The following is a 23,745-nucleotide window of genomic DNA, read 5'->3' as shown; positions in this document are numbered from 1 at the left end:
CACGAACACGCTTAGGGACTTCCCTGGCGGTCCAGTGGTTAGGATTCTGCGCTTCCACTGCAGGTGACACGGGTTCGATTCCTGGTCGGGGAACTAAGATTCCTCATGCCACACGGCCAAACAAACAAACATGGAAGCTTGGAAGATGTCTTATAAAAGCCAGGATTTGGGTTTCTCTTGGGAGATTGTTAGATGGGCACTAGGAACTGGGTCGGGCCGCCCCTTAGCCTCCTCAGGGTTCTCCAGCTGCCACCCAGGCCTCGTCGCTCCCTCACACTATCTAGGTAGGGACTTGTGTTTGCTCCCCCTACTGCAAGATCCAGTTCAATCTGAGTTAGGATCTACTCCTTAACAGTAGAAGGATCCTTCCCGGTCAGGCCCCACCCTGCCTCCGCCCTCCCCTCCTGCCACATTCCCCCAGACATTCTCACAGTAGCTGCGCCACTAAATGGATAGTTGTTTGCCTGTGTGAATTTGCTTACTCATATATTTTATCTTATTTTATTTTATTTTACTTTTTACCAAAGAGACCCATTTCACAGACCCCTCTGGAGCATCCATTAGCGGCAAGGTATGTGCCTGGCCTGGCCACCTGTGTGGAGTGTTTCAGGGAGTTTCATTTTAGATTTTCATGGTGTATTGATCCAAAGCTTCTGTGAAGGCCAAGGAGCAGAGGAAGGAAGAGAACGGATGGGCCGTTCCTGCGCTTACGGTCACTTCCAAAACAAAGACATTCCATTTGCAGACATTCTGCTCCTTGAAGCTAAGGCCTTAGCAGCAAAATGATGGTTTTCCTTGGTTGTCAAACATTGCCCAGTCTTTACCAGAGTTACAGGAAAATTGACATATCAGCCTCATTATTTGTTCTAGACAATAAAAATAATTCAGGCTATAGAGTAATTACTTACTTTATTGCTGTTCACGTTAAGTCCAGGAGTTTGCAGAGATTTTCAGAAATCTGGGCATTTACCTCTCTAATTTCAAGAAATTGCTCTGTAGTCTGGGCTTTGTCTTGCTGGGGCCATCACTCATCTGGTTTCTGTGCTGTGCTGGTTCAAAATCTTGATTTCTCCAGAAGAGTCAGGCTTTAGGAATTTATGTCACCCTAGCCAAACTTAGAAGGTGTGTTGTAAACTGGAATATTCATTTTCTGCACATTTACACAACACCCTACCGAGTGTGTGGCCCTGTCCTGATTTCTGGGGAAACAAAAATAAATCATAAATATGACGTGGTCCTTGCCGTTTAAAAGCTTATGGTCCAGAAGTGGGAGAGACATGTAAACAAATATGTTATATGTAGTGCGCTAAGTGTAGGGTGACCTTATGTCCTGGGACGTCCTGGTTTATGCCTGTTGTCCTGGTGTAGCTATTAATGGTACCCTATTTCAAAACTACCTAAGGGCCACAGTCAAAGTCTCTCTGAATGTTTGGGGTATAGAGATGGTAGAAAGCAGGGAGACATCAGTCTGTTTTCCCAGGGTAGACACCTGCGCTGGGTGAGGAAGGAAGTTTGGGCAGTCAAGGCCTGGGGGCTTGACATGTGGGCGGAGGCCAGGGCGGGGGGGGGGGGGTGGGGGGTGGGGGGAGGGGTGGGGAAGAGGGTGCAAAACTCTGCAGGCAAAAGGGAGATTGTTCCTGACGCAGCAGTTAGTTGGCTCAAGCTGGTCATTGTTTCCCAAATTTATCCTGTGGAAGAAATTCCTCAGGACACTTGGTCAAAATACAGATTTCCAGAATCTGCTGGCAATTTGGATTTGGACTTTTAAAGAGGGGCCCCAGATGATTCTTGGACATATTAAAGTTCAGAACCAATTCTGTAGAGATTATGGCTACGACTACAAAGGGTCGGAGGAGAGGGGAGCAGGAATAGCAAGACTAGAGCGCAAGTCACAGATCAGCCAGGCAAGGGTGACCCCAGCCGAGACGACCCTCTAGAGGTAGAACCAATTGGACACATTTACAGTAGATCTATATGAGAACTAGGGAGTGTGGGAATTATGTCAGTCACAGTGGGGATGCAGAGGAGGGAAAAGTTTCGAGAACCGCTCAGGAGGAAGAACGAACAGGACCTACTATATGCCAGCTACAGATTTACATGGGCAACAAAACACGTGTCAGATCCAGGAACTTGAGGGGAACCTTATAATCTGAAGGTTTGTGTGGTGAGCCATAAACCGAAAAATATGACCAGTTGGATAGTATTGTGGCGTATTTCATGCAGACCTGATAAAAAAAAAAGACTCCTGCTTATTTCTCATCTTTGTAGTCTCCAGTACGGTCAAGACAGTTGTATTTATCTCTGGGAAGGAGCTGGATGAATTCTAAAGCATCCAGACACCCCAGCCCTCTAGTCTAGAGTGCAGGCGAACCCCCATCCGTCTGTTATGGTGAGACTACCTGCCACGCCTGATCTTGCGTTATTTTTGCTTTTGTTTTTGTTATCAAATGTGTAAGACAGTCATGATTCATCAACAGTTTGCTGTGCCAACCCCTTTCAGTGGAGACGTCCGTGTGGCAGTTTCAGCCTGACTTTGTTCTAAACTCTGGAGCTGCTGTCTCTGTGGGAACCTGCAACTCTGGAAATTACAGTAGTACAAGAAACGCCTTATCCAGGCAAGGAGATCATGAAGCCTGGTTGTTTGAGGCAGATTCGCTTGGTGCCTTGGTGATTCTGAGAGGCGCAATCCCTAAGTAGAATCCCCTTGATGGAAAATGAAGAAAATCAGAGGAGAGCTCTGCTACTTCCCTGCCTCTCCCTTCAAACACAGAGGGTTTTTATTTTGAAGGTTGAAATCATTAGGCCTGTTGGCAGACTTCGGAAGCAGCAAACGGAGTCAGAGACCAAACACTTAGAAGTTATGCCTCAAAAAGGAGAATGGGAAACAGATCAAGCTCTAATTTCACAGGGTAATTTAGCACCCTTTACCCAAGACCTGGCCACGGCACTTCCACCAGTGAGGACTGAGGAGCCACAAAGCATCTAAAATCCCAGCCCTTGGCTACTCTTGCAGCGTTGCTGAGGGATCTGAAGGTTGAAGGTGAACAGGCTGAAATCTTCCACGCCGTCCTATTAGGGAGGGGAAAACACAATCAACAGCGGCCTCAGAGTTTTTTATAATAAGGGGCTGAACTTCTCTGCGATCCAGTATCACAAACGCCATTAAGTCGCAGTAGCAAGATGAGAAAATAAAAATAAAAAGGGAAGGAGGCACAGTCCAGCGTGCACGTACACGGAAAACGGATCTTCCCGGCTCCCGACGCCGGGGGAGCCGTTGGGGGCGCCCGGGTCCTCGGCCAGCGGCCGGGGTCTTAGCAGAGAAGCCCCTTCCCGCAGGGAGGGCGCGACCACTGTGGCGCGAAGCCGGGGGGATCCGGCGGGCGCGCGCGCTTCAAAGTGCCGCCGCCGCGGGCGCCCCCGCCCGCGGGCGCGAGTAGTACGGTCCGAGGGGGCGGCTCCTGGGGCGCGGCTCCGCCGCAGCTGATGCGCGCCCAGCCGGCCGGGAGGCGGGAGACGGGAGCCGGGCCGCAGGGACCGGGAGCAGCTGAGCCGCCGTGCAGCCAAGGCCGAGCCGCCGGGCGTCGCGGACCCGGGCCCCGAGGAGGCCCCAGGAGAGGCATCTCCCCCGCGGGAGTCGCCGGGCGCGGGGGCGCCGTGGCCGCACGTTGAGGAAGGAGGACGCGGAGGAAGCGGCGCTGCCAGCCGGAGGAGAGGAAGCGCTCCACCCGGGCCCCCGACGGCGCTCGTTTAACCACATCCGCGCCTCCGCTGGAAACGCGTCCGGGCGCCTGTCACCGGTTCCCTCCATTTTGAAAGGGAAAAAGGGCTCTCCCCTTAACCATCCTCCTAGGAGCCGGAGCCGGAGGAGCCGCGCTCATGGCGTTCAGCCCCTGGCAGATCCTGTCCCCAGTGCAGTGGGCGAAATGGACGTGGTCCGCGGTGCGCGGCGGGGTCGCCGGAGAGGACGAGGCCGGAGGGCCCGAGGGCGACCCCGAGGAGGAGGACTCGCAAGCCGAGACCAAATCCTTGAGTTTCAGGCAAGTACACGCGTTCCTGCCAAAATGCAAACGCGCTGCTATCCATCCATCCATCTGCGGCTCAGTGTGTGTGCGTGTGTGTGGTCGCCACCCGCGTAACCGTGTTCATGGCAATGCTGCGTCCCTGCCTGTAACCAGGTCCCCGCTGTGCCTTCGAAGGTTCAGGATGTTCTGTCCTCCCGGGTATTTTCTTCCCCCCGTTTCAGTATGATCTTTCTGAACCTAACCCAGAATCTGCAGTCTCTCTGCATCCCCGTCTGCCTCGGTCACTTTCTCTAAGCTTTGAGCCCCCAGCCCCCCGCCCCTACACACACACACACACACACACACACACAGAGTCGTGGGTCACACCCGGTGGAACTTGGGGCCTTCCCTGTGGGGAAGAAGTCGCTCCCAGGCCCTCCTGGGGGTTCCCCTGTGTCCCAAAAATGCAGCCTTAGTAAAGAAGGTCGCGTGATGACAGGCTCCTGGCAGCTGGTGAGAAATGGTGGTATCTGCTGAGCTGTCACCCGTGTGATTGCGGAAGGCAGGTGACAGCATCCTCGGCCTCTGGCTGGGTGAGTTCCAGACAGGTAGAGGCCTACCAAAGAAAAAGGCATCATGGCGAATATTGGCTTAATTTTTTTTAGAACGAGACGGCAATTTAATTTTTAAACCTCCAGGAAAGGGCTCTTGTGAGAAAAGGAGTCTGTTGAAAGGGCTTTTTTGGGGTATCAGAGGGAAGGATGACCTCAAAAAAAAAATGGTGCTGGAAAAAGTCTCCTGAGGATGCAGGAGATTTCAGGGAGACAGGAGGCCAGACAGAAGCCCGAGGAGGGCGCGGCAGCAGCTCCCACAGGCCAGCCCATGCTGAGGACGCGCAGGTTGTAAAATTAGGCAAAAATACTGGACTTTGCGGATATGTAGACTATAAAGGGTGTCGGAAATACCGTTGAAAGTGGTAATTCCTCATTTTTCCCCCTTGGCAGCTCGGATTCTGAAGGTAATTTTGAGACCCCTGAAGCCGAAACGCCCATCAGATCACCTTGCAAGGAATCCTGTGATTCACACCTAGGACTGGCAGGCCCTGGGGCCAAAACCCAAGGTAAAGAAAGACTTTCCTTTTTGGCCTTATTTTGTTTAAAGGTTTGAAAATGTAAATGAGGGAAGGAAAAGTGTTAATTTAGGGCCATTTGAAAAGGTTGGGATTATCTCCTTACTAAGCCGGAGCTGTTTGAAAGCTCCTGGCTCATTTGAAATGGTTTTCTTGTTTATTTATTTATTTATTTTTATGAATGTCGTGGTCAGAGGCTTTCTTCCCTAAGTAGACTGTACATTTGCAGCATGAGATGATCATTATCAGAACATTCCTGCTGGGCCCTTCCCCTCGGCCCCTAAACAACAAAACTGTGTGTGGTGATGCCGTGATGGAGGTATGTTTAGCTTTGGCTTCACACATTTCTCAGGCCAACTCACTTTCTATAGGGTGTGGCTGGAGACAAGAATTATAGGTAAGAGTTGACTTTTTTAGATGAGGAGGACTCTTAAGAGGCTGTTTCAAAGTTGTTTACTGCTCCCTCTTCCACCAGGGATGGTAGTGAGCCCCTGAGTCCACCCGAGATGGGAGATTCTCTCCCGGCCCCTCAGAGCCCAGCCTGGAGCCTGCCCTTCATCTGCAGAAGCTGTTGCTGTTCCGCTTCATTAGTAGAAACCCTTTTTGTCACACAGCCGGTTTTAAGTAAAATTTCACCTGTCCTGATCGAATGCATTTAGCTATCCAGTAAACAGAGTGGGCTGAGATTCAGCAGTGAAACAGTCCCTACCTCCGCAAGCCAGCGTTATAGAGGGAGACGGGCCTCTTAGAGGTTAAGCAAAATGTATATGTCAGCTTGTCCTAAGGATTTTGGAGAAAAATAAAGCGGGGGAAGGGGGAACAGAGCGGGGCCGGGTAGGAGGCGCTGAAGGCCGATGGGGGGTGGGGGAGCCCAAATGATCAGGGGACTTGAGCAGAGCCCTGAAGGAAGATTGAGGGGAACAGCTGTGCAGGTTCCCGAGAAGTCTTCCAGCAGAGGATGGCACCTGCGAAGGTCTGAGACAGCAGCAGCCTGCGCGTGGGCCGGCGCGTGGTGGCAGGGTGGCAGCATGTTCGAGGACCAGGGAAGAGGCCAGGGTGGCTGCAGCGACCTGCTGGGCAGGGAGCTCTGGGAGCCACAGTCAGCCGGGTCGGAGGAGGCCTGGGTCACCTCGTAACGAGGCATTGATTTTCCTCCTGAGTGAGACAGGAAGGGGCTGCCTTTCAAAACTGCCACAAACAAACGGGGCGGCTTGAAGCAACAGAAATTGATTCTCTCACAGCTCTGGAGGCCAGAAGTCCGAAATCAAGGTGTTGGCAGGGCCACGCTCCCTCCAAAGGCTCTAGGCAAGGATTCTTCCTCGTTTCTTCTAGCTTCTGGTGGTTGCCAGCAGTTCTCGGTGTTCCTTGGCCTGTGGCAGCAAAACTTCCCTCTCTGCCTCCTTCATTCCATGGCCAGCTCCTCCCTGTGTGTCTCTGTGTCTTCCATGTGGCTTACTTGTAAGGACACCAGTCATTGGGTTTAGGGGCCACCCTAATCCAGGTTGACCTCCTCTTAACTGGATTACTGCAAAGATACCACAGTGGAGCCCTGAGCCACGTGGGTTTGAACTGTGCGGGTCCACTCACACAGATTTTTTTCAGTAAGTATGTTCTAGAGTACTACACGATCCACGGTTGGTTGAATCTGAGGGTGCAGCACCGCTGATGTGGGGGGTTTTCAACGGTGCTGGGTGGTCGGGGGTTGGAACCCCTAACCGCCACGTTGTTCAAGGCTCAGCTGTACTTCCAGATGAGGCCACATTCCAGGGTGTGGGGAGTTAGGGCTTGAGCTTGTCTTTTGGAGGAGTACAGTCCAGCCCACAGCAGAGGGCTTTGAGCAGAGGGATGGTGCCTTGACTCCTTTTTCAAAGGCTGGCGGGCTGCTGCCTGGAGATGGGCGTCTAGGAGGGATGTCCTTTTCACATGCTTTTTCTATTCCAGTGTCTGTCACTGTCACCTGCAGTGACAAAGTAGAGCCAGCTTTCAGTTATCCTGTTACCTAGTTTTTGATCTGATCATGAATTTATTCTCCCAACAGTGATTCTGTTTTCTTGCTTAGCAGCTTCCTCATGGGTCGCCACGGGAGGTCAGGTTCCCTGTGCTGGACTTCGTGACGGAGCTGGAATTACTGGGGAAATGATATCAGCTTTTTGTGATGTGGTTTTGCTTTAATGGTGAGCTCCATACCGTGCTGCCCTGCTGAGAACTCCCCCGACTGTCCCCGGGCTGCTTTTTACCATGGGTTCAGGCAGAGACCGTGTGGGAACAGGCAAGTTTGCGTGTGGGAGGACTTGTGTGTGGCACTTCGCTGTGTAGCAATCTCAGTGACAGAGATGCCGCTTCATAGCTTCCCTTTTTCTTCTCTCAGGATTGGCAGATCAGAATGGAGATTTGAAAGCCTGAGAACTATTCTGTGGCCTTCCCCTCAAATTCAGATAAAGCTCACAAGACACGTTAAGTAGCTGTTTGAAAGCCTCTTTGAATTGCTCAGCCTGGGCCGCCCCCTTCCTCACCATCCTGTCAGCTGGTAGTCTGATTCATCCTGACAGATTCTTTGCTATTTGAATGGAGGCCAGTATGGCCCAGGCCCCCAGAACCACACAGACCCAATTGTTTGGTCCTTCCTGTGCCACTGACTCATTTTTACAAGTTTTGGTAACTTGTAGCTCATACTCTCTTTTTCACTCTTTCTAGAAGTTTTCCTTTTGTGTCTTTTGTTTGTTTGTTTCTGGCCACACCATGCGGCTTGCAGCATCTTAGTTCCCCAACCAGGGATTGAACCCGTGACCCCTGCAGTGGAAGCGCAGAGTCCTAATTACTGGAGCCCCAGGGAATTCCTGAAGTTTTCCTTTTAGAGAGTTATGAACCAAGAAAGCTCAGTGGAGTAGATCATGATTGCGGACCATGAATATGGCAGGGGTACATCCTAGGAAACAGCCACTACATATTATGAAATCTTTCAATTTAGGGTCTCTAGATAACAGCATGATTCCTCATCAGCCTGGCAGTATCCTGCCTTCTAGGCTTTCTTCTCCCCAGCACCCAGTCCTTGTCCAGAGCCCTGTTGATGGCCTTGTCATGCATACACAGTAAGTGTAAAAATACAGCCAAAGCACAAGGCTGACCAGGAAAGAGATCAGTGGACAAAAGTTTCTGGAGTCTAATGTTTAAGTCTAATTTCTGGGCCTGGATGGTTCTCTTTCTCCAAAAATTGTTGATTATTTGGCTCCTGATAAGGTTAGTCTTTCATGTTTCTGTGGTTCAGGACATGGGGCAACAGCAGGTATAGATCATGTAAGACTCTGTCTTCTCTGGGGATGATCTGTGAGTTGTTAGCTGGTCAGGGTTGGAATTAACATATGTAGAAGATCCTGGCTTCCTGGTGTAGAAGGGCCCTCAAATGTGTGGCTGCATCCCATGTACTGTACCCATGGGCTCCATCCCAACCTCCATCTAATTCTTTGAACTTGGGGAAACATCTACATCTATTTTGAACTAATTTTCTTTTTATTGGAAGCTTTTTAGTGACCTAAAGTGTCTGAACGCTGTACAGACGTATCTCATTGTACTGCACTTCCCAGATACAACATTTTTTACAGGGCGAAGGTTTGTGGCAACCCCTGCATTGTCAGATGATGTTTAGCATTTTTTAGTAATAAAGTGCTTTTTACTTAAAGTATATATATTGTCTTTTTAGACATAATGCTATTGCATACTTAATTACAGTATAGTGTAAACATAACTTCTTTTATGCACTGGGAAAACAACAACAGAATGCATGTGACTCACTTTATATGCAGTACTTGCTTTATTTCAGGGGTCTGGAACCAAACCCGCAATATCCCTGAGATGGGCCTGTAATAACTCTTCTTAAGGCAGGATTGTGTGCCATACTAGGAACTAGACAGTGGATGAGGTTGTACGGTTTTTTTAAGCCACAGATAGAAGCCGGTTTCAGACTAACTGTTAAAATAAAACTGTAGGCCAAGAAGTTTCTTGAATGTACCAGAATGGTGGCTATAGTGCTTGGGCTGATAGCTCTGTGTTTGCTGTCTGTCTGCCTTCCTCCGCAAAGGGTGTTTAAATTGCTGGTGTTAACTCTTATTTCTCTTTGCTGGGAGATGTATCAGTAAGGAGACATCACCTAGGAAAGGACTTTTGAAAGGCACAATCTCAAGTTCATCTGTTTTTTGTTGTTTGGGTTTTTTTGGTGCGAATGGACTGTGGTTTTGTCCAGTGTTTCGGGTCATAAAAGCAAAAGCTGCAGTGGCTGTCCTCTGTTAATTGACACCTCCCCTCAACACACACACACACGCACGCACGCATACACACACACACCCCTTTATTTACAGATTGTTACCTTTCTTTGAGAGAGGGAATTTTAATTCACGCTGAAGCTCTCTATGCCCTTGGAACAAAACTACCCTGCTTGATGTGTTGATTAGATGGCTAGATATTCCAGACACACACTGTGGTCCTCCAGAACAGGAGAGAGATAAACAGGGTCAGTGCATAGGTATCTACTGCTGGAGGCCTGTGGGGACTGCAGACTTGTTTGTCCACACGGTTTGGGTTAGTCTAAATCAGGCATCAGCCAATGATGGCTCATAGGCCAAATCTGGCCTGCTGTTGCCTTTTACTGTTCTGCCTGAGAGCTGAGAATGGTTTCTGCATTTTTAAATGGTGGAAAAACATATTTTGTTTGAAAAATATATGGAAGTTCAGATTTCAGGGCCCATAAATAAGGTTTCGTTGGCGTGCAGCCACACTTGTACATTTCGCTGTTGTCTGGCTGCTTTTGCGCTAAGATAGCAGGCTGAGTACTCAGAATAGAGACTGAAAGAAAGATGGGCAAAAGCCTGAAATATTTACTGTTTGGCTCTTTACAGAAGAGTTTGCCGACTGAGATCCACACTTACGACAATTTTGGTAAAATTATAAAGTTTAAGTAATTAAACTTCAATTTAAAAAAAGCTACAAGGCTGTAGCTGATTAACAGATGAACTGTGGGCGCTGGGTGCCATTCCTGTAGGCCTGAATGGTCAGGTAAGGCATCACGGAGAGACTAGTTTGGGCTGGCTGTTTGTCTCCCTTGCAAAACAATGTTTTGGTCTGTCAATATCCTTAATTTTCAATTGACTAAAAGATCTGAGAAAAAAGGAAATTAGGGAAGAATGGGGAGAATTTTGGAATCATTTAGTACAAGTACAATCATAGAGGCTTTTCACTTTTGCCCATTAAGTGTATTTAATGTAACTTTGAGTGTTTGCGAGTTTGTAATTTGACTGTCGCTATGGTGTATTGTTGGTATAGGTTGTGTGGTTGATGTATTTATTGGATTGTTTTAGACTGTATCTATATAAGACCTAGAAGGGCGAGCTTATTAAAATCTGAGCCTTAGATTTTTGATTCTAAAGCTTTGGGCTACGTGTATAAGCAAAAATTATGCAAACATTTTTCATGAGGTACTTCTTAAATGTTCTAGTCGGAACTATGAGTGTGGTTCTCCTAGGGATTTAGTTTGACGTCCTTTCCCTGCTCCTACCGCAGGGATTGCTTTATTAGAATGTCCTAGAAGTAATGGGACTAATAAGGACCCTTAATGTTACCTAGTCCGACAGTTCAACCCATGTGGCTCCTTTGACAGCGTTCCAGGTTAATGGTCTTTTTATTTTTATTTTCAATTTTTTTATGTGATAGGCTTTTTCACAATTAAAATTTTTATATTGCACTATTTTAGATTATTGTAAGAGAAAACATCTCAACGATAGGCTTGAAAACCTCAGCTACATGATACAATTCCTTCCCCCCCCCCACCACCCCGTTTAATGTTTGTAGCTGTCAGCTTGGAGGTTCTCACTAGTCAGTAAATGGGATCAGGCCATGTTTCTCTGTTGCTTTATTTATAACAATGTAAAGGAGCCATGTAGGGAGCATCTCTACCTCTATATGGTGCTCCACCCAAGGACAATGTACTCTTGGGGGAAAAGTATCATTTTTCCAGCAGAGACTCAGAGAGCGTTGAATAAAACACGTGGGGGCAGGGGCAGAGTGTGCCTGCCGAAAGTGAAGATTTTAGTAACTGTCAAAGCAGTATTATTCTTTTAAGGTGAAGAGCAAATTCAAGACCTTCTTAAATATTGTAATGATTGAACTCACCTCAGACTTGGCATTTCCCGATTTGGGGCTTACCTGAGCATCAAATAAAGCAGTATAGCTTTCTTTGATAGCTTCTGGCGGTGGAGGCATTTTCTCTGGTGTATGGGCGGGGGGGTGTAAGCAGCCCTGCTAAAATTACGTTGCTACCACTTAATGTTCCACATAAAAAATGGGGGAGGGAGGGAGACGCAAGAGGGAAGAGATATGGGAACATATGTATATGTATAACTGATTCACTTTGTTATAAAGCAGAAACTAACACACCATTGTAAAGCAATTATACCCCAATAAAGATGTTAAAAAAAAAAAATGGATGTGGTCTAAAGCCATTTAAACATTTAAAGAGCAGTCATAGTACCTTTTCCAAGTGATCAATAATACTGTTCATAGGAAGCCCTAGCAGTATAAGCCATTTCGTCACGTTCTTCTAAACTCAGATTAGTGACAGGAAGATCATGGTTGATCCACCCAAAACAGCTGTCTCTGTGGGGATTTGATAACTGTTAACCTTGGGCCTAGGAGGGGATTGCCGTTTCTGAGTTCAAGGTCTCACCCTCACCTTTGGGTGGACATGAACCTAATTTTATGGGCTCTCACAAACATGATTAGATCCCCAGGGCCTAGACTGATGATGGCCAAACTCACAAGAGGATAGTAGCCAAACGGAGTATTTCATTAATTCACAAATGGAAAAATGTAATCTGGCAGTTCTGCTTGGCAGATGCAGACATTGTCCTAGCCAGTCCCTCTGCCCTATGTCATTGCTGGAAATACGACAGCAAATTCTTGATCTCCCGCTTTCCCACTGCAAGATTCTGACCTAACAGACCCCCAACTTTCTGTTTCAGCTGTATTTATCGTACATATTGAAAGCAATTTTTTTTCCAGCATCTTATTTGATTTTATAACAGTGATGCTGTGAGATAGGACACATGTGATTTCCGGTCTAAAAACTGGGAAATCGAGGCCACAGCTTTTACAGCAGTGGGGTCGTAAGTTCAGCTTTGAAGATCACACATCCAGCTCACAGGGAAGGTATGAATCTCCCTCTCTTCGCTGACTTAAGAGAAGACCTATCAGAGGAAATAAAAGTTCTTAAAATGTTGCCAGGACAGAGTGTGTGATGGGGGAAAGCATCTTCTTTAGTATCTTATTAAATGATAGTAATTTTTAAAAAAATCATCAGGGGATTACATCTTTTTTTTTTTTTTTTGCGGTACGCGGGCCTCTCACTGTTGTGGCCTCTCCCGTTGCGGAGCACAGGCTCCGGACGCGCAGGCTCAGCAGCCATGGCTCACGGGCCCAGCCGCTCCGCGGCATGTGGGATCTTCCCGGACCGGGGCACGAACCCGCGTCCCCTGCATCGGCAGGCGGACTCTCAACCACTGCGCCACCAGGGAAGCCCGGATTACATCTTTCACATGTGTTAACTTAGCATATATAACATATGAAGTATAAAATGTATTTTAAGAGTTTTGAACATCAGAAGTTTACACACAAGTTAGACATCGAGTCAGAAGGGAAAAAAGGAAAAGCATCACAGGGTAAGCAGTACCGTTGGATTGAAAACATTTTGCTTCCTTAATGCTCAGCTTCTGCTCATCCATGAGAAATAAACAGGGAATGGACACACTCGTCCTAGCTCTTGCTTCCCTCTCCACCTGTGAGTCATGTGTGGGTGAGGAAAGGCAGGTGCGTGGAGACGTGTGCAGTCTCCTGGGACTCTGCCCCTCTTTTGGTGTAGAAAGAAGAGTCTCCCAGAGTCTGGGATTGTTTATGTATTGCTGCATAACATAACTCCAAAGCTGATGAGCCGCTTAAACCGCTGGACGTTTATCATCTCACGTCGTTTTCATAGGTCTGGAACTTGGGAGCAGCCTAGCGGGGTGATCTGGCTTGGGGTTGCTTGTGAGAATGCATTCCTGGCGTTGGCTGGGCCTGTAGTCATCTGGAGGCTTGACTGGGGCTGGAGCCGTGAGCTCACTCACGGCTGGCACCTTGGCCTGGCTGTTGGTGGGAGGCCTCAGTTCTTTACCCCTCGGGTGGACCCCTCTCCATGAGGTTGCTTTAGTGTTCTTGCAGCACGGCAGCTGCAGCGTCTCTTACGACAGCCTCAGAAGTCGCACTCTGTTATTTCCACAGTATCCTTTTGGTTACACGGGTCCAAGGGCGTGAACACCAGGAGGTGGGGGCTCACTGGGGGCTGCCTTGGAGGCTGCCTGCCACGAAGCCCATTACGCCTTCCTTTGGGGCCTCTTCCCTGCATCCCCACCCCTCTTTCTGCCCCTCTTCTTAGGGTGCAGGAGCAGAGGAGGTGGGAGCCATGACGTGGGCTTCAGCCAGGGTCCCCGTCCTGCTGCGGAGGCATCTGCTTGCTCTGTCTGGAGGCTCCCCTCTTGCCCAACATTCTCCCTCTTTTTCTTTATCCTGCGTCTGCTTCCCAGCTGTGTGGGTGGTTGCTGCTTTGTGAGAGAGGCAGTTGGTGTTTTGAATGCTCTAGTAATGATTTCTGAAGAGATGCGCATTATGGTTGTTTGGCAGCAGTAGAGTGAAGTTCAGGTCTCTGCTAGCTCTGTTAGCACGCGCCCTTTCTCCTCTGCTCCTGCTGCCTGCTGGGGCTGGAGCAGAAGGCTCTGGGGAGGGCTTCTGTCTGTGCAAGGGGTCTCTGCTCTACTGGAAATGTAGCCTCAGACGAATCCAGGTGGTTCCAAACCCAGGGGCACCTCCTGAGTGAGAAGAGAAGACGTATCTGTCATTGGCTCAGCTTCTGGGCAAGGCTGGGGTTCCTGGGGGTGGACTCCTCCGGATGAGTGAGCCCCATCCTCTTACCTTACGGTCACCTTGGCCTTCAGAGGGTAGGGTTTGGGTCTCTTTTTAAATAAAATAGCATGGGGTGCTGGTTTGGAAATTTGAAGTCCTTTCGTCATCCTTAGTACAAACTTTTCCAGTTTATCGAGTGGCTTTCCAGATTATTCTTCACCTGCGGAGTCTTGTATATTAGAGTGAGCCTCTCTCAGGAGTTAGAAGCTTCCAGCACCTGGCCCCATCTCTTACAAAAAGCAAATAAATTACCACCACCCCAGCTCCTGGGTAATGTTTTTGTTTTTGTTTTTTGGACGGTGGGGAAGAGGAGGTTTAGATCATCAGTTTGTTGTCTGGGTTCAGGCAAGGGTGTGCGTGTGTGTGTTGGTGCTGTTTTTCTGCTGTAAGTGGGGATATCTTAACATTGCAGCATACTTAAAAGGCTGTTGTGCTTTTTCCCACCTTGACTCACCCACTTGGAACCCCCTCGTCACTCCCAGGCTCATGGTGACGTGGGGCCCCAGTGGTTGTCAGGGGAACGTGAGTCCTGCGGCCACCACCCTTAGGGTCTACCCAGCAGTCCTGGAAAAGGCCTTCTTGTCCCGTTATCCTGTTGTCCTGCCCCTGGACAGTGCACTTCTACTCCATTTTAAGGTTGATGTCCTTGGCTGAGTGGCTGAGAACATACGTATATGAAGTATATGTCAACTTGGGGGGAATTAGAGGGACTGGGAACTCAGAGATGTGAAACTCTAAAAAATGTTCACATTTTGGACGCTTCCCTAAATGCTAATACGTACCTTTTTAACAGTCTTCTCAGGTCAGACCCCTTGTGTTTCCCTCCTGAAGCCCTCCATTGGTTCAGACTTGGGAGAACAAAGGTGGGAGGGAAGACACAGAAAGGAGGGGGGTCTTCGAAGGGACAGGGTCAAGTGAAGAGCAAGTGTTGCTCCTGTGGATAGAGCTGAACGGCTTTATCACTGCTGTTCTGTGTACTTTTGTTCTGTATGAAAGATGATCGGGTGGGAAGGGGGTCCTGTATGTATCAGACATCAACTCAGCAGTGACCGTGAGCATCAGCTCTGTCTTGAGTGCTCAGTTTCTGCTTTGGGGACACAAAAGGGACCAGGGGATAAGGCCCTGCAGAGCTCAGAGTCTGGAAGGAGCTGGCCGCCTCCTGTTCCCCAGGCCCCTTGGTCTCCTTGGCTTCCCCAGACGTTTAGCAGCAGACAGGTAGTTTTAGCAAGGGAATGTGTGAGGGAGGTCTGGGAAGAGGTCCAATGTTAAAAATAAATACATAAAAGACTTTTAAAAAGCACACAACTACCCCTACCCCCAAAACAAAAACAAAAGCCTTTTGAGCATGCCAATTGTCATGTCTGTAAGATGGTTCATATACTTGGCTACATCTGTTGTAGAAGAGAAGAGTGATGTCATTTTTTCTCCTCTTTCTGTAAATAGAATTTCTCTAGCATGTTGTGGGCTTCCTTAAGAAAATTTTAAAATCCCAGATTGATGTGATGGTGAGACCTACCACCTCTCTCAAGTATGTGTTCCTACAGGTGACACATAAGAGACTATTTAAAGCATTTTCTGAAATGTAAGTCTGTGATATAGTAGAACATTTTGTAGGAATTGCAGGACATGCTTCTGCTCTGTTACCCTCTGAGTCTCTTTGTTCTCTCTCTTTTTTAAAAAACAGTTTTATTGAGATATAATTCACACACGTACAGTTCAACCGTTTAAAGGGTATATACAGTTCAATGGTTTTTAATATATGAACAGAGTTGTGCAACTGTCACCTCAGTCTAATTGTAAGAACATTTTATCACCTCCCCCCAAAGAAATCCTGTACCCATTAGCACTCATCCCCCATTTTTCTCTCATCCCCAGTCCTAAGCAACTGATAATCCACTCTGTGTCTCACTAGATTTGCTTATTCTGGACATTTCATATAGATGGAATTGATACAATATGTAGTCTTTTCTGACTGGTTCTGTTCGCTTACCATAATGTTTTCAAGGTTCATCCATGTTGTAGCATCTGTCAGTACTTCATTCTTTTTTTATTGTTGATTAATATTCCAGTCTATGGATAAACCGTATTTTATGTATCCATTCATCAGTTGATGGACATTCGGGTTATTTTCACATTTGGGCCATTACGAATAGTGCTGCTGTGAACACTCATGCTCAGCTTTTTGTGTGGGTGTATGTTTTCATTTCTCTTGGGTGTATACCTAAAAGTGGAATTGCTAGGTCATAGGGTAACTTTCTAATTTTGAGGAGCTGTCAAACTGTTTTCCAAAGTGGCTGCACCATTTTACATTCCTACCAGCAGTATAGGGGGGTTTTCAGTTTCTCTACATCCTAGCCAACACTTGTTAATCTGTTTGATTGTAGCCATCTTTATAGGTGTGAAGGGGTATCTCATGGTGGTTTTGATTTGTATTTCCCTAATGACTAACGATGTTGAGCAGTTTTCCATGTACTTTTTGGCTGCTTGTATATCTTCTTTAGCAAAATGTTTATCCAGATTCTTTGCCTATTTTTAAATTAGGTTACTTATCTTAGAGTTGTAAGAATACTTTATGTAGTCTAGATACAAGTCCCTTATCAGATATCCGATTCTAAATATTTTCTTCCATTCTGTGGGATGTCTTTTCACTCTTTTGGTTATATCGTTTGAGGTGTAAAAGTTTTTGCTTTTCATGAAGTTCAGTTTATGTATTTTTTTCTTTTGTCCCTCGTGCTTTTGGTGTCATATCTAAGAAGGCTTTGCCTAACCCGTGGTCACAGAGATTTACTACTGTGCTTTCTTCTAAGAGTTTTATAGTTTGAGCTCTTACATTTAGGTCTTTGATCCATTTTGAGTTAATTTTTGTACATGTTGTGAGGAAGTGGTGCAGCTTCAGTATTTTGCATGTGGATATCCAGTGCCCCAGCACCATTTGTTGAAAAGACTGTTTTTTTACCTTTTTAATTAACTTTGCACCTTTGTCAAAAATCAGTTGACCAGAGGTGTAAGGGTTGAGCTTTTGATTCTGTTTCATTGAGCTATATGTCTCTCCTTATGCACACTGTCTTGATTATGGTAGCTTTGTGGTGAGTTTAGAAATCAGGAAATGTGAGTCTTCCAACTTTGTTCTTTTTTCTCAAGGTTGTTATAACTATTCTAGGTCCACTACATTTCCATATGAATTTTAGGATCAGCTTGTTAATTTTGCAAAGAAGCCAGCTAGAATTTTGATAGAGATTGTGTTCAATCTATAGATAAATTGGGGGAGGATTGTCATCTTAACAATATTAAATCTTCCAATCCATGAACATAGGATGCCTTTCCATTTATTTAGATCTTCTTTAATTTCTTCAAATACTGCTTTGTAGTTTTTACAGTACACATCGTGCACTTCTTTTGTTAAATTTACTTCTAAGTATTTTATTCTTTTTGATACTACTATAAATGGAATTGTTCTCATAATTTTGTTTTTGGACTTTTCATTGCAAGTGTATAGAAATACAATTGACATTTGCGTATTGATCTTGTATCCTGCAACCTTGCTGAATTCACTTATTAGTTATAATAATTTTTGGTGGATTCCTCAGAACTTTCTGTACAAAAAATTGGGTCATCTGCAAATACAGATAGTTTTACTTTTCCTTTTCAATCTGGATGCATTTTTGTTCTTTCTCTTGCCTAATTGACCTGGGTAGAATTTCTAGTACAATTTTGAATAGAAGTGGTGAGAGCTGACATTCCTGTCTTTTTCTTGATCTTAGGGTAAAAACATTCAGTCTTTTACCATTAAATATGACATTAGCTGTGGATTTTTCAGAGATGTATTTTATCAAATTGAGGAAGTTCCTTTTTATTCCCAGTTTGTTGAGTTTTGTTTTTTTTTTTAATTGTGAAAGGATGTTGGATTTTGTCAGTTTTTTTCCTGTGTATATTGAGATGATCATGTGGGTTTTGTCTTCCATTCTATTGCTGTGGTATATTACACTAAATGATTTTCAGATGTTCAACCAACCTTGCATTCCTGGGGTGAATCACGCCTTTTTATACGTTGGTGGACTTGGTTTGCTAGTATTTTGAGGATTTTTGCATTGATTTTCAATAAGAAATACTGGTCTGTAGTTTTTCGGTTTGGTAGTTTTGGTGATATCTTTGTTTGGTTTTGGCATCAGGGTAATATTGACCTTATAGAATGAATTGGGAAGTGTTTCCTCCTTCTGTAGCTTTTTGAAGTTTGGGAACAATTGATGTTAATTCTTCTTTAAATACTTGGTGGAATTCACCAGTCTGGTCCCGGTCTTTTTGTGTGTGTGGGCAGGGGGAGTTTTTAATTTACCAGTTCAATCTCTTTACTTGTCCTAGATCTATTCAGATTTTCTGTTTCCTCTTGAGTCAGTTTCAGTCGCTTGTGTCTTTTTAGGAATTTGTGTATTTTATCTAAGTTATCGAATTTGTTACCATACAGTTATTCATAGTGTCATTTTCTTGATTTTAAATGGAATTAAGAAGCCCTGCTATGTCTTTTTCATAGGGTTGATTTGAAGATCAAGTTAGGTAATATGTATGGAAGTGCTTTGAAGATCATATGACTGCAAAGTATTTTATTTGTTCTAAATTCTTAGTTCTAGGAAAACATACCCAGGGTACCACTGTCTGCAGTTTAATGTTTGTACTACATTTCCCCTTTGTGATTTGCATTTCAAGGGAGAGATTGTGTCCCTTGTTACCAAAGGAATATGAACTAAGATGGGTTGGAGGGGGAAGTGGTTTGGGGGCCTGTCTACCTGTTTCTTGAGGGGTAGCAGAACATAGGTCGTACTCTTTCAGGGTCAGAGGGTATCAGTGCCCCATTAGGACATCAGCGTCAGGCTCTGACCCATCCAGCTCCTGCCTAGACCCGAGAGCAGCTGTTTCCTTTCCTCTGTGAGGAAGAAAGCTGAGTCTGGTCTAGTCACTGATGTCTTCACCTCTCCCGTAGCCCATAACTTAGATGCACTACATTCGTTCTTCTTACCTCCTCCCAACTTGCTTGTTTTTTTTTACATTAATTTATTTTTTAAATTAACTTTTATTGGAGTATAGTTGATTTACAATGTTGTGTTAGTTTCTGCTGTACAGCAAAGTGAATCAGTTATACATATACATATATCCATTCTTTTTTAGATTCTTTTCCCGTATAGGTCATTACAGAGTATTGAGTAGATTTCCCTGTGCTATACAGCAGGCCCTTATTAGTTATCTATTTTGTACATAGTAGTATGTATATGTCGATCCCAGTCTCCCAATATATCACCCCTTTGACTCCCTTGGTAAACATAAGTTTGTTTTCTACATCTGTGACTCTATTTCTGTTTTGTAAATAGGTTCATTTTTTTTTTTTAGATTCCGCGTATAAGCGATATCATATGATATTTGTCTTTCTCTGTCTGACTGACTTCACTCAGTATGACAATCTATAGGTCCCTCCTTGTCGCTGCCCAGCTTGCTTCTAAGTCAACAATAAAGGTCCTTTTAAAATACAACTGGGACTCCCCTGGTGGTGCAGTGGTTAAGACTCCGCACTCCCAATGCAGGGGGCCTGGGTTCGATCCCTGGTCGGAGAACTAAATCCTGCATGCCCCGACTAAGATCCCACATGCCGCAGCTAAAGATCCCGCATGCTGCAACTAAGACCCGGTGCAGCCAAATAACTAAATAAATATTTTTTATAAAATACAACCTACCTGGCTTTCAAAAATAAAGAGTTAACTTTAGTGCTTCTAGAAAGTTCTCTTGCTAAATATGGAGGCACATTCAAAGAGGAAATAACCCATTTAGAAAGGGAAGAGAAGTCGGTGATGCAGGAAGACCAGAGGTCAAGCAGTGGTGGTTTTCTCTGTAAGAACACGTGAGGTGGCTGTCACGTGAGAAGGTGGTAGTAACTTCCTCACGATTCAACCCTTGAGTGTCTCCGAAGGGTCTTGGAATGTGGCTCTCTTCTCCTTCACTGGATTGTAAGCCCCGCGTGCTGATTTTGTGGCCCCTTCATGCCCAGCGCAGCATATGCTGCAGGTCATAGGGCCTGTGGTTGGTTGGTTAGATGATTATCTTAGACATAATTTTATGATTCGACTTTAGGGCTTCAAGTCCCGATGAAGCTGAGGGTTTAAACTGATTAGGGAGTGCGGACATGGAGCGTCTGGTTTGGGTCGGCATGTAGGATTTCTTAGTACTGTGGCTGACAGTCAGCTTGGCTCACAGCAGTACATTTGTAAAACTTTTGTCATCGCTGGACCCTCCACGTTTGTGGATCACTGTGAGATCAGGCACCCCCCACCATGAGGACAGAATGGAGCAGTGAGGGAGGAACAGTTCCATCTGTTTGTTTTGTCTTTTGGCTGCGCCACGTGGCTTAGTTCCCGAACCAGGGATTGAACCTGGGCCCTCGACAGTGAGAGCACCGGAGTCCTAACCACTGGACTGCCAGGGAACTCCCTAGTCCCACCTGTTTGGATGTCTAGCCCAGCTTGGTCACGTGGGTTCTGTACCTCACTTGTGAGCTCTCAGAAGCATGGCACGGGTGGTTTGTTCCTAGACACGGACTGTCCCCTGCTTGCATCTTGACTCAGATGCCCACCCCTCCATGGATGTAGCAATGTAGAGCGATATACTTGATTGTGTCCTACCATAGCATTGAACCTCCACCCCAGAACCCTTCTTCCTGGGCTTGTGACCCCATTTGGGTTTTCTCAGGGTCATCCCAGGAGCGAAGAGAAATGAGGTGAATGCCGGCGGCTCTAGAATTAACTGGGGGACTGTGTAGCATGGTTGAGCCATGACCTTCCTGTGCCCCAGACCAGGCTCCACGCCCCCTCCTCCCTCCTGCTCCCTCGCTCCATCTGTTCTAACCTCTCTGGGCCATGGTTTCTTCATCTGTAACATGGGCTTAAGGAACACCTTAAAGTAATATATCTGGAGCACCAAGCACAGTTACAACAGTAGTGTAATTGCGAAGAATTTTTCAGGAGGGAGGCCCTTTAAAAACAGCCCTTAACAAAAAATAAATTCCACCCTTGTGTCTTGGGAAGAGAAGGAGAGGTGGGGCTGGGTGGGCTTGGAGCCGCAGTCCTGTGTTGAAATGGAGACAGAGGAGAAATGGGTAAGAGGGGATTAGGTTTGGGTAAGAAGAGATCTTTATGCTTAGTAAGAAGGATCCTGGGCCTCGGGATGGGAGAATTGGCTTAATATTAGTCATTTGTTTATATATCTGTAACACTGGGGGATAATGTAATACTTGTCTAAGGTTTATTGCACGAAAATCATTGCACGATAAACAGTCTCTGGGTAAGTTATTCTGGAAGTGAGGTCAAGGCTCTGGGTCCCAGTGTTTTCTAGAAATTGGTTTCTCTAGTAATATATAGCCAACATCTTTTAATGTCACTAACTACTTCAAACACAATTTTTAACGTGGTACCACAATATGTTGTTTTTATTTTAATCATTGAACTGGAGTCAGACAGCTAGTAACCAGGAAGTTAAACAGTACCATGGGGAAACTTTTTCTCTGTTTTTTTTTCTGGAGGATGCGGGGATGGGTACCCCTGCTGGACATCTTGCAGCATCTGGTTTTGTGCGAATTTGCCCCGTTTCCCTTGTGAAGATCATCAGCCTTGGGTAATTGTGAATCAAGCTGCTTCTTCCATCACACGGAGGCAGAACCTTTATCTTGCTATTAGATAAGACTGTATTTATCTACTGTCCGTGGTCAACCTGTAGCTTATTAGGATACACGAAAATGTGACAATGTAAATAGCACTTGTAGTTGAGAGGGTTTGGGGGTTTTTTTGACACCAAATATGTGGTGTCTTTTCAAATACCAATTCTGTGTGTGGTTGATACAACAACTGAGTGTCCTACAGTTCAATCTTAGTCTGACAGTAACTACCCAGAGTTAGCGTCAGACTCCAGAGATATAAGGGCTCAGTCCCTCAAGGCTGCCCTCACCTGAGGCATCAGGTGCATCCCAGGTCCCACACTTCTGTCCAACTTGGCTACAGATTTGGGGGATCCTACAAACCCTCTCAGCTTCTCTACTACAGTGACTCACAGAACTCAGGACAATACGTTTACTGCTTTATTGTAAAGGATGCAACTCAGGAACAGCCGAATGGAAGAGATGCAGGGGACCGGGTACGTCTTGTCCAGGCCTGTCATCCCTCTAGCACCTCTGTGGGTCCACCAACCTGGGAGCCCTGTGAATCTCACTGTTCAAGATTTTTTATAACCCGACTGATCTCCAGCCCCTGAACGTTGCCACCCTCTAACCACGAGTTGGGTCTTTCTGGTGACCAGCCCCATCTGGACGCTATCTGGGACCCGCACCCTGAGACACCTCATTAAACGCAGGTGTGATCAAAGGGGCTTGTTATCAATAACAGGACACTCGTGTCACCCAGGAAAATTCTGGGGGTTTTAGGAGCTCTGTGCCGGGGACCTTGGACACAGGCCATTTTTATTGTGTCACATCTTCTAGTATGAAGATACGTACACAAAAATATTCACCCAGCAATAATTATAATGACAAAGAAATTTGAAAACCCTCAAAAATTACGTGACATGTAGCGTGACTTCAGTGCTTCTGTCATTAGTTTAACCAGTGAATGGATCTTTTAGGCTGGAAGGTGGGGGAGGGGTGCTGCTAAGTGTGAAGGAGAAACACGAAGCAGGAGAGGTGAGTGCAGGTGCCCACACGCATGCTCCGAGCTGTCCCAGGTTTGCTGTTTGCATTCGCTTCATTTTTGAAGTTGCTGTTCTCAGGACACCAGAAGGCTTAACGACACTGAGACTTCTCTCCAGGGGGAAATGGTTAAGTGTGTACGGCTGTGGAGTTGTGTGATTCAGGTGTTTCATGGCATCCCCTAGAAACCTGCTTTGTCCAGTAAGGTAGCCTGTCGCCACCCGTGCCTGTTTAACCAAAATCGAATGAAATTGAACGTTCATTTCCTCCGTCACACTGTCACATTGCAAGTTCTCAGTAGCCACAAAGAACTGGTGGCTGTCTTATCACACAGCTCAGATAATAGGATGTTCTCATCCTGATAGAAAGTTCCGTTGGACAGCACTGCCCTCAGTCCCACTCTGCATGTTAGAATCATCTTTTTGTTTTGTTTTGTTTTTGCAGTACGCGGGCCTCTCACTGCTGTGGCCCCTCCCGTTGCGGAGCACAGGCTCCGGACGCGCAGGCTCAGCGGCCATGGCTCACGGGCCCAGCCGCTCCGCGGCATGTGGGATCTTCCCGGACCGGGACACAAACCCGTGTCCCCTGCATCGGCAGGCGGACTCCCAACCACTGCGCCACCAGGGAAGCCCTAGAATCATCTTTTTAAAAGTGCCTGGGCCCTTCACAGGACCAACTAAATAAGGGGCCTCTGGGCTAACACCCAAGGATCTGTTTGTTTCAGAGCTCCCTAAGTGATTTGATTCAGGGGCATTTTCAAATCACTGCACTAGATGCATCCGTTTCCACCACGGGAATATCTGTCCTTCCATCTTTCTGTCAGGCACTCATGCATGCATCCTCCACCACTGCACAGCCAGCATACCTCATGCTCTTTTCCTACAGCCTGTGTTGTTCCATTTCTGTCTTAAACCGTCTGCCGT

General features: G+C 46.3%; 1 protein-coding gene across 9 annotated transcripts in view; it reads left to right on the top strand.

Moving 5' to 3' along the window:
• Positions 1–23,745, top strand: part of TACC1 (transforming acidic coiled-coil containing protein 1) — a 113,068-nt gene that overhangs the window by 51,051 nt on the left and 38,272 nt on the right. For 2 of the 9 annotated variants that reach the window (XM_029226562.1, XM_029226565.1), the window contains exon 2: positions 5,006–5,121. The exons of 1 other annotated variant lie outside the window; for it this stretch is intronic. Coding sequence is in view for 6 of the 8 variants with exons in the window: in XM_029226560.1 (XP_029082393.1) it covers positions 3,877–4,037; positions 5,006–5,121 (277 nt within the window). In the remaining 2 variants the exon portion in view is untranslated. Of the gene's footprint in view, positions 1–1,644; positions 4,038–5,005; positions 5,122–23,745 lie in introns of those variants that run through there. 6 more of the 9 variants (XM_029226560.1, XM_029226561.1, XM_029226558.1 and 3 more) reach the window with 6 other exon arrangements.

The sequence above is a fragment of the Monodon monoceros genome, unplaced genomic scaffold (genome assembly GCF_005190385.1).
Source record: "Monodon monoceros isolate NGI ecotype Baffin Bay Population unplaced genomic scaffold, NGI_Narwhal_1 Super_Scaffold_17, whole genome shotgun sequence".
Classification (NCBI taxonomy): domain Eukaryota; kingdom Metazoa; phylum Chordata; class Mammalia; order Artiodactyla; family Monodontidae; genus Monodon; species Monodon monoceros.
Note: the sequence above shows the minus strand (reverse complement) of the source record. Positions and strands in the feature narration are given on the sequence as shown.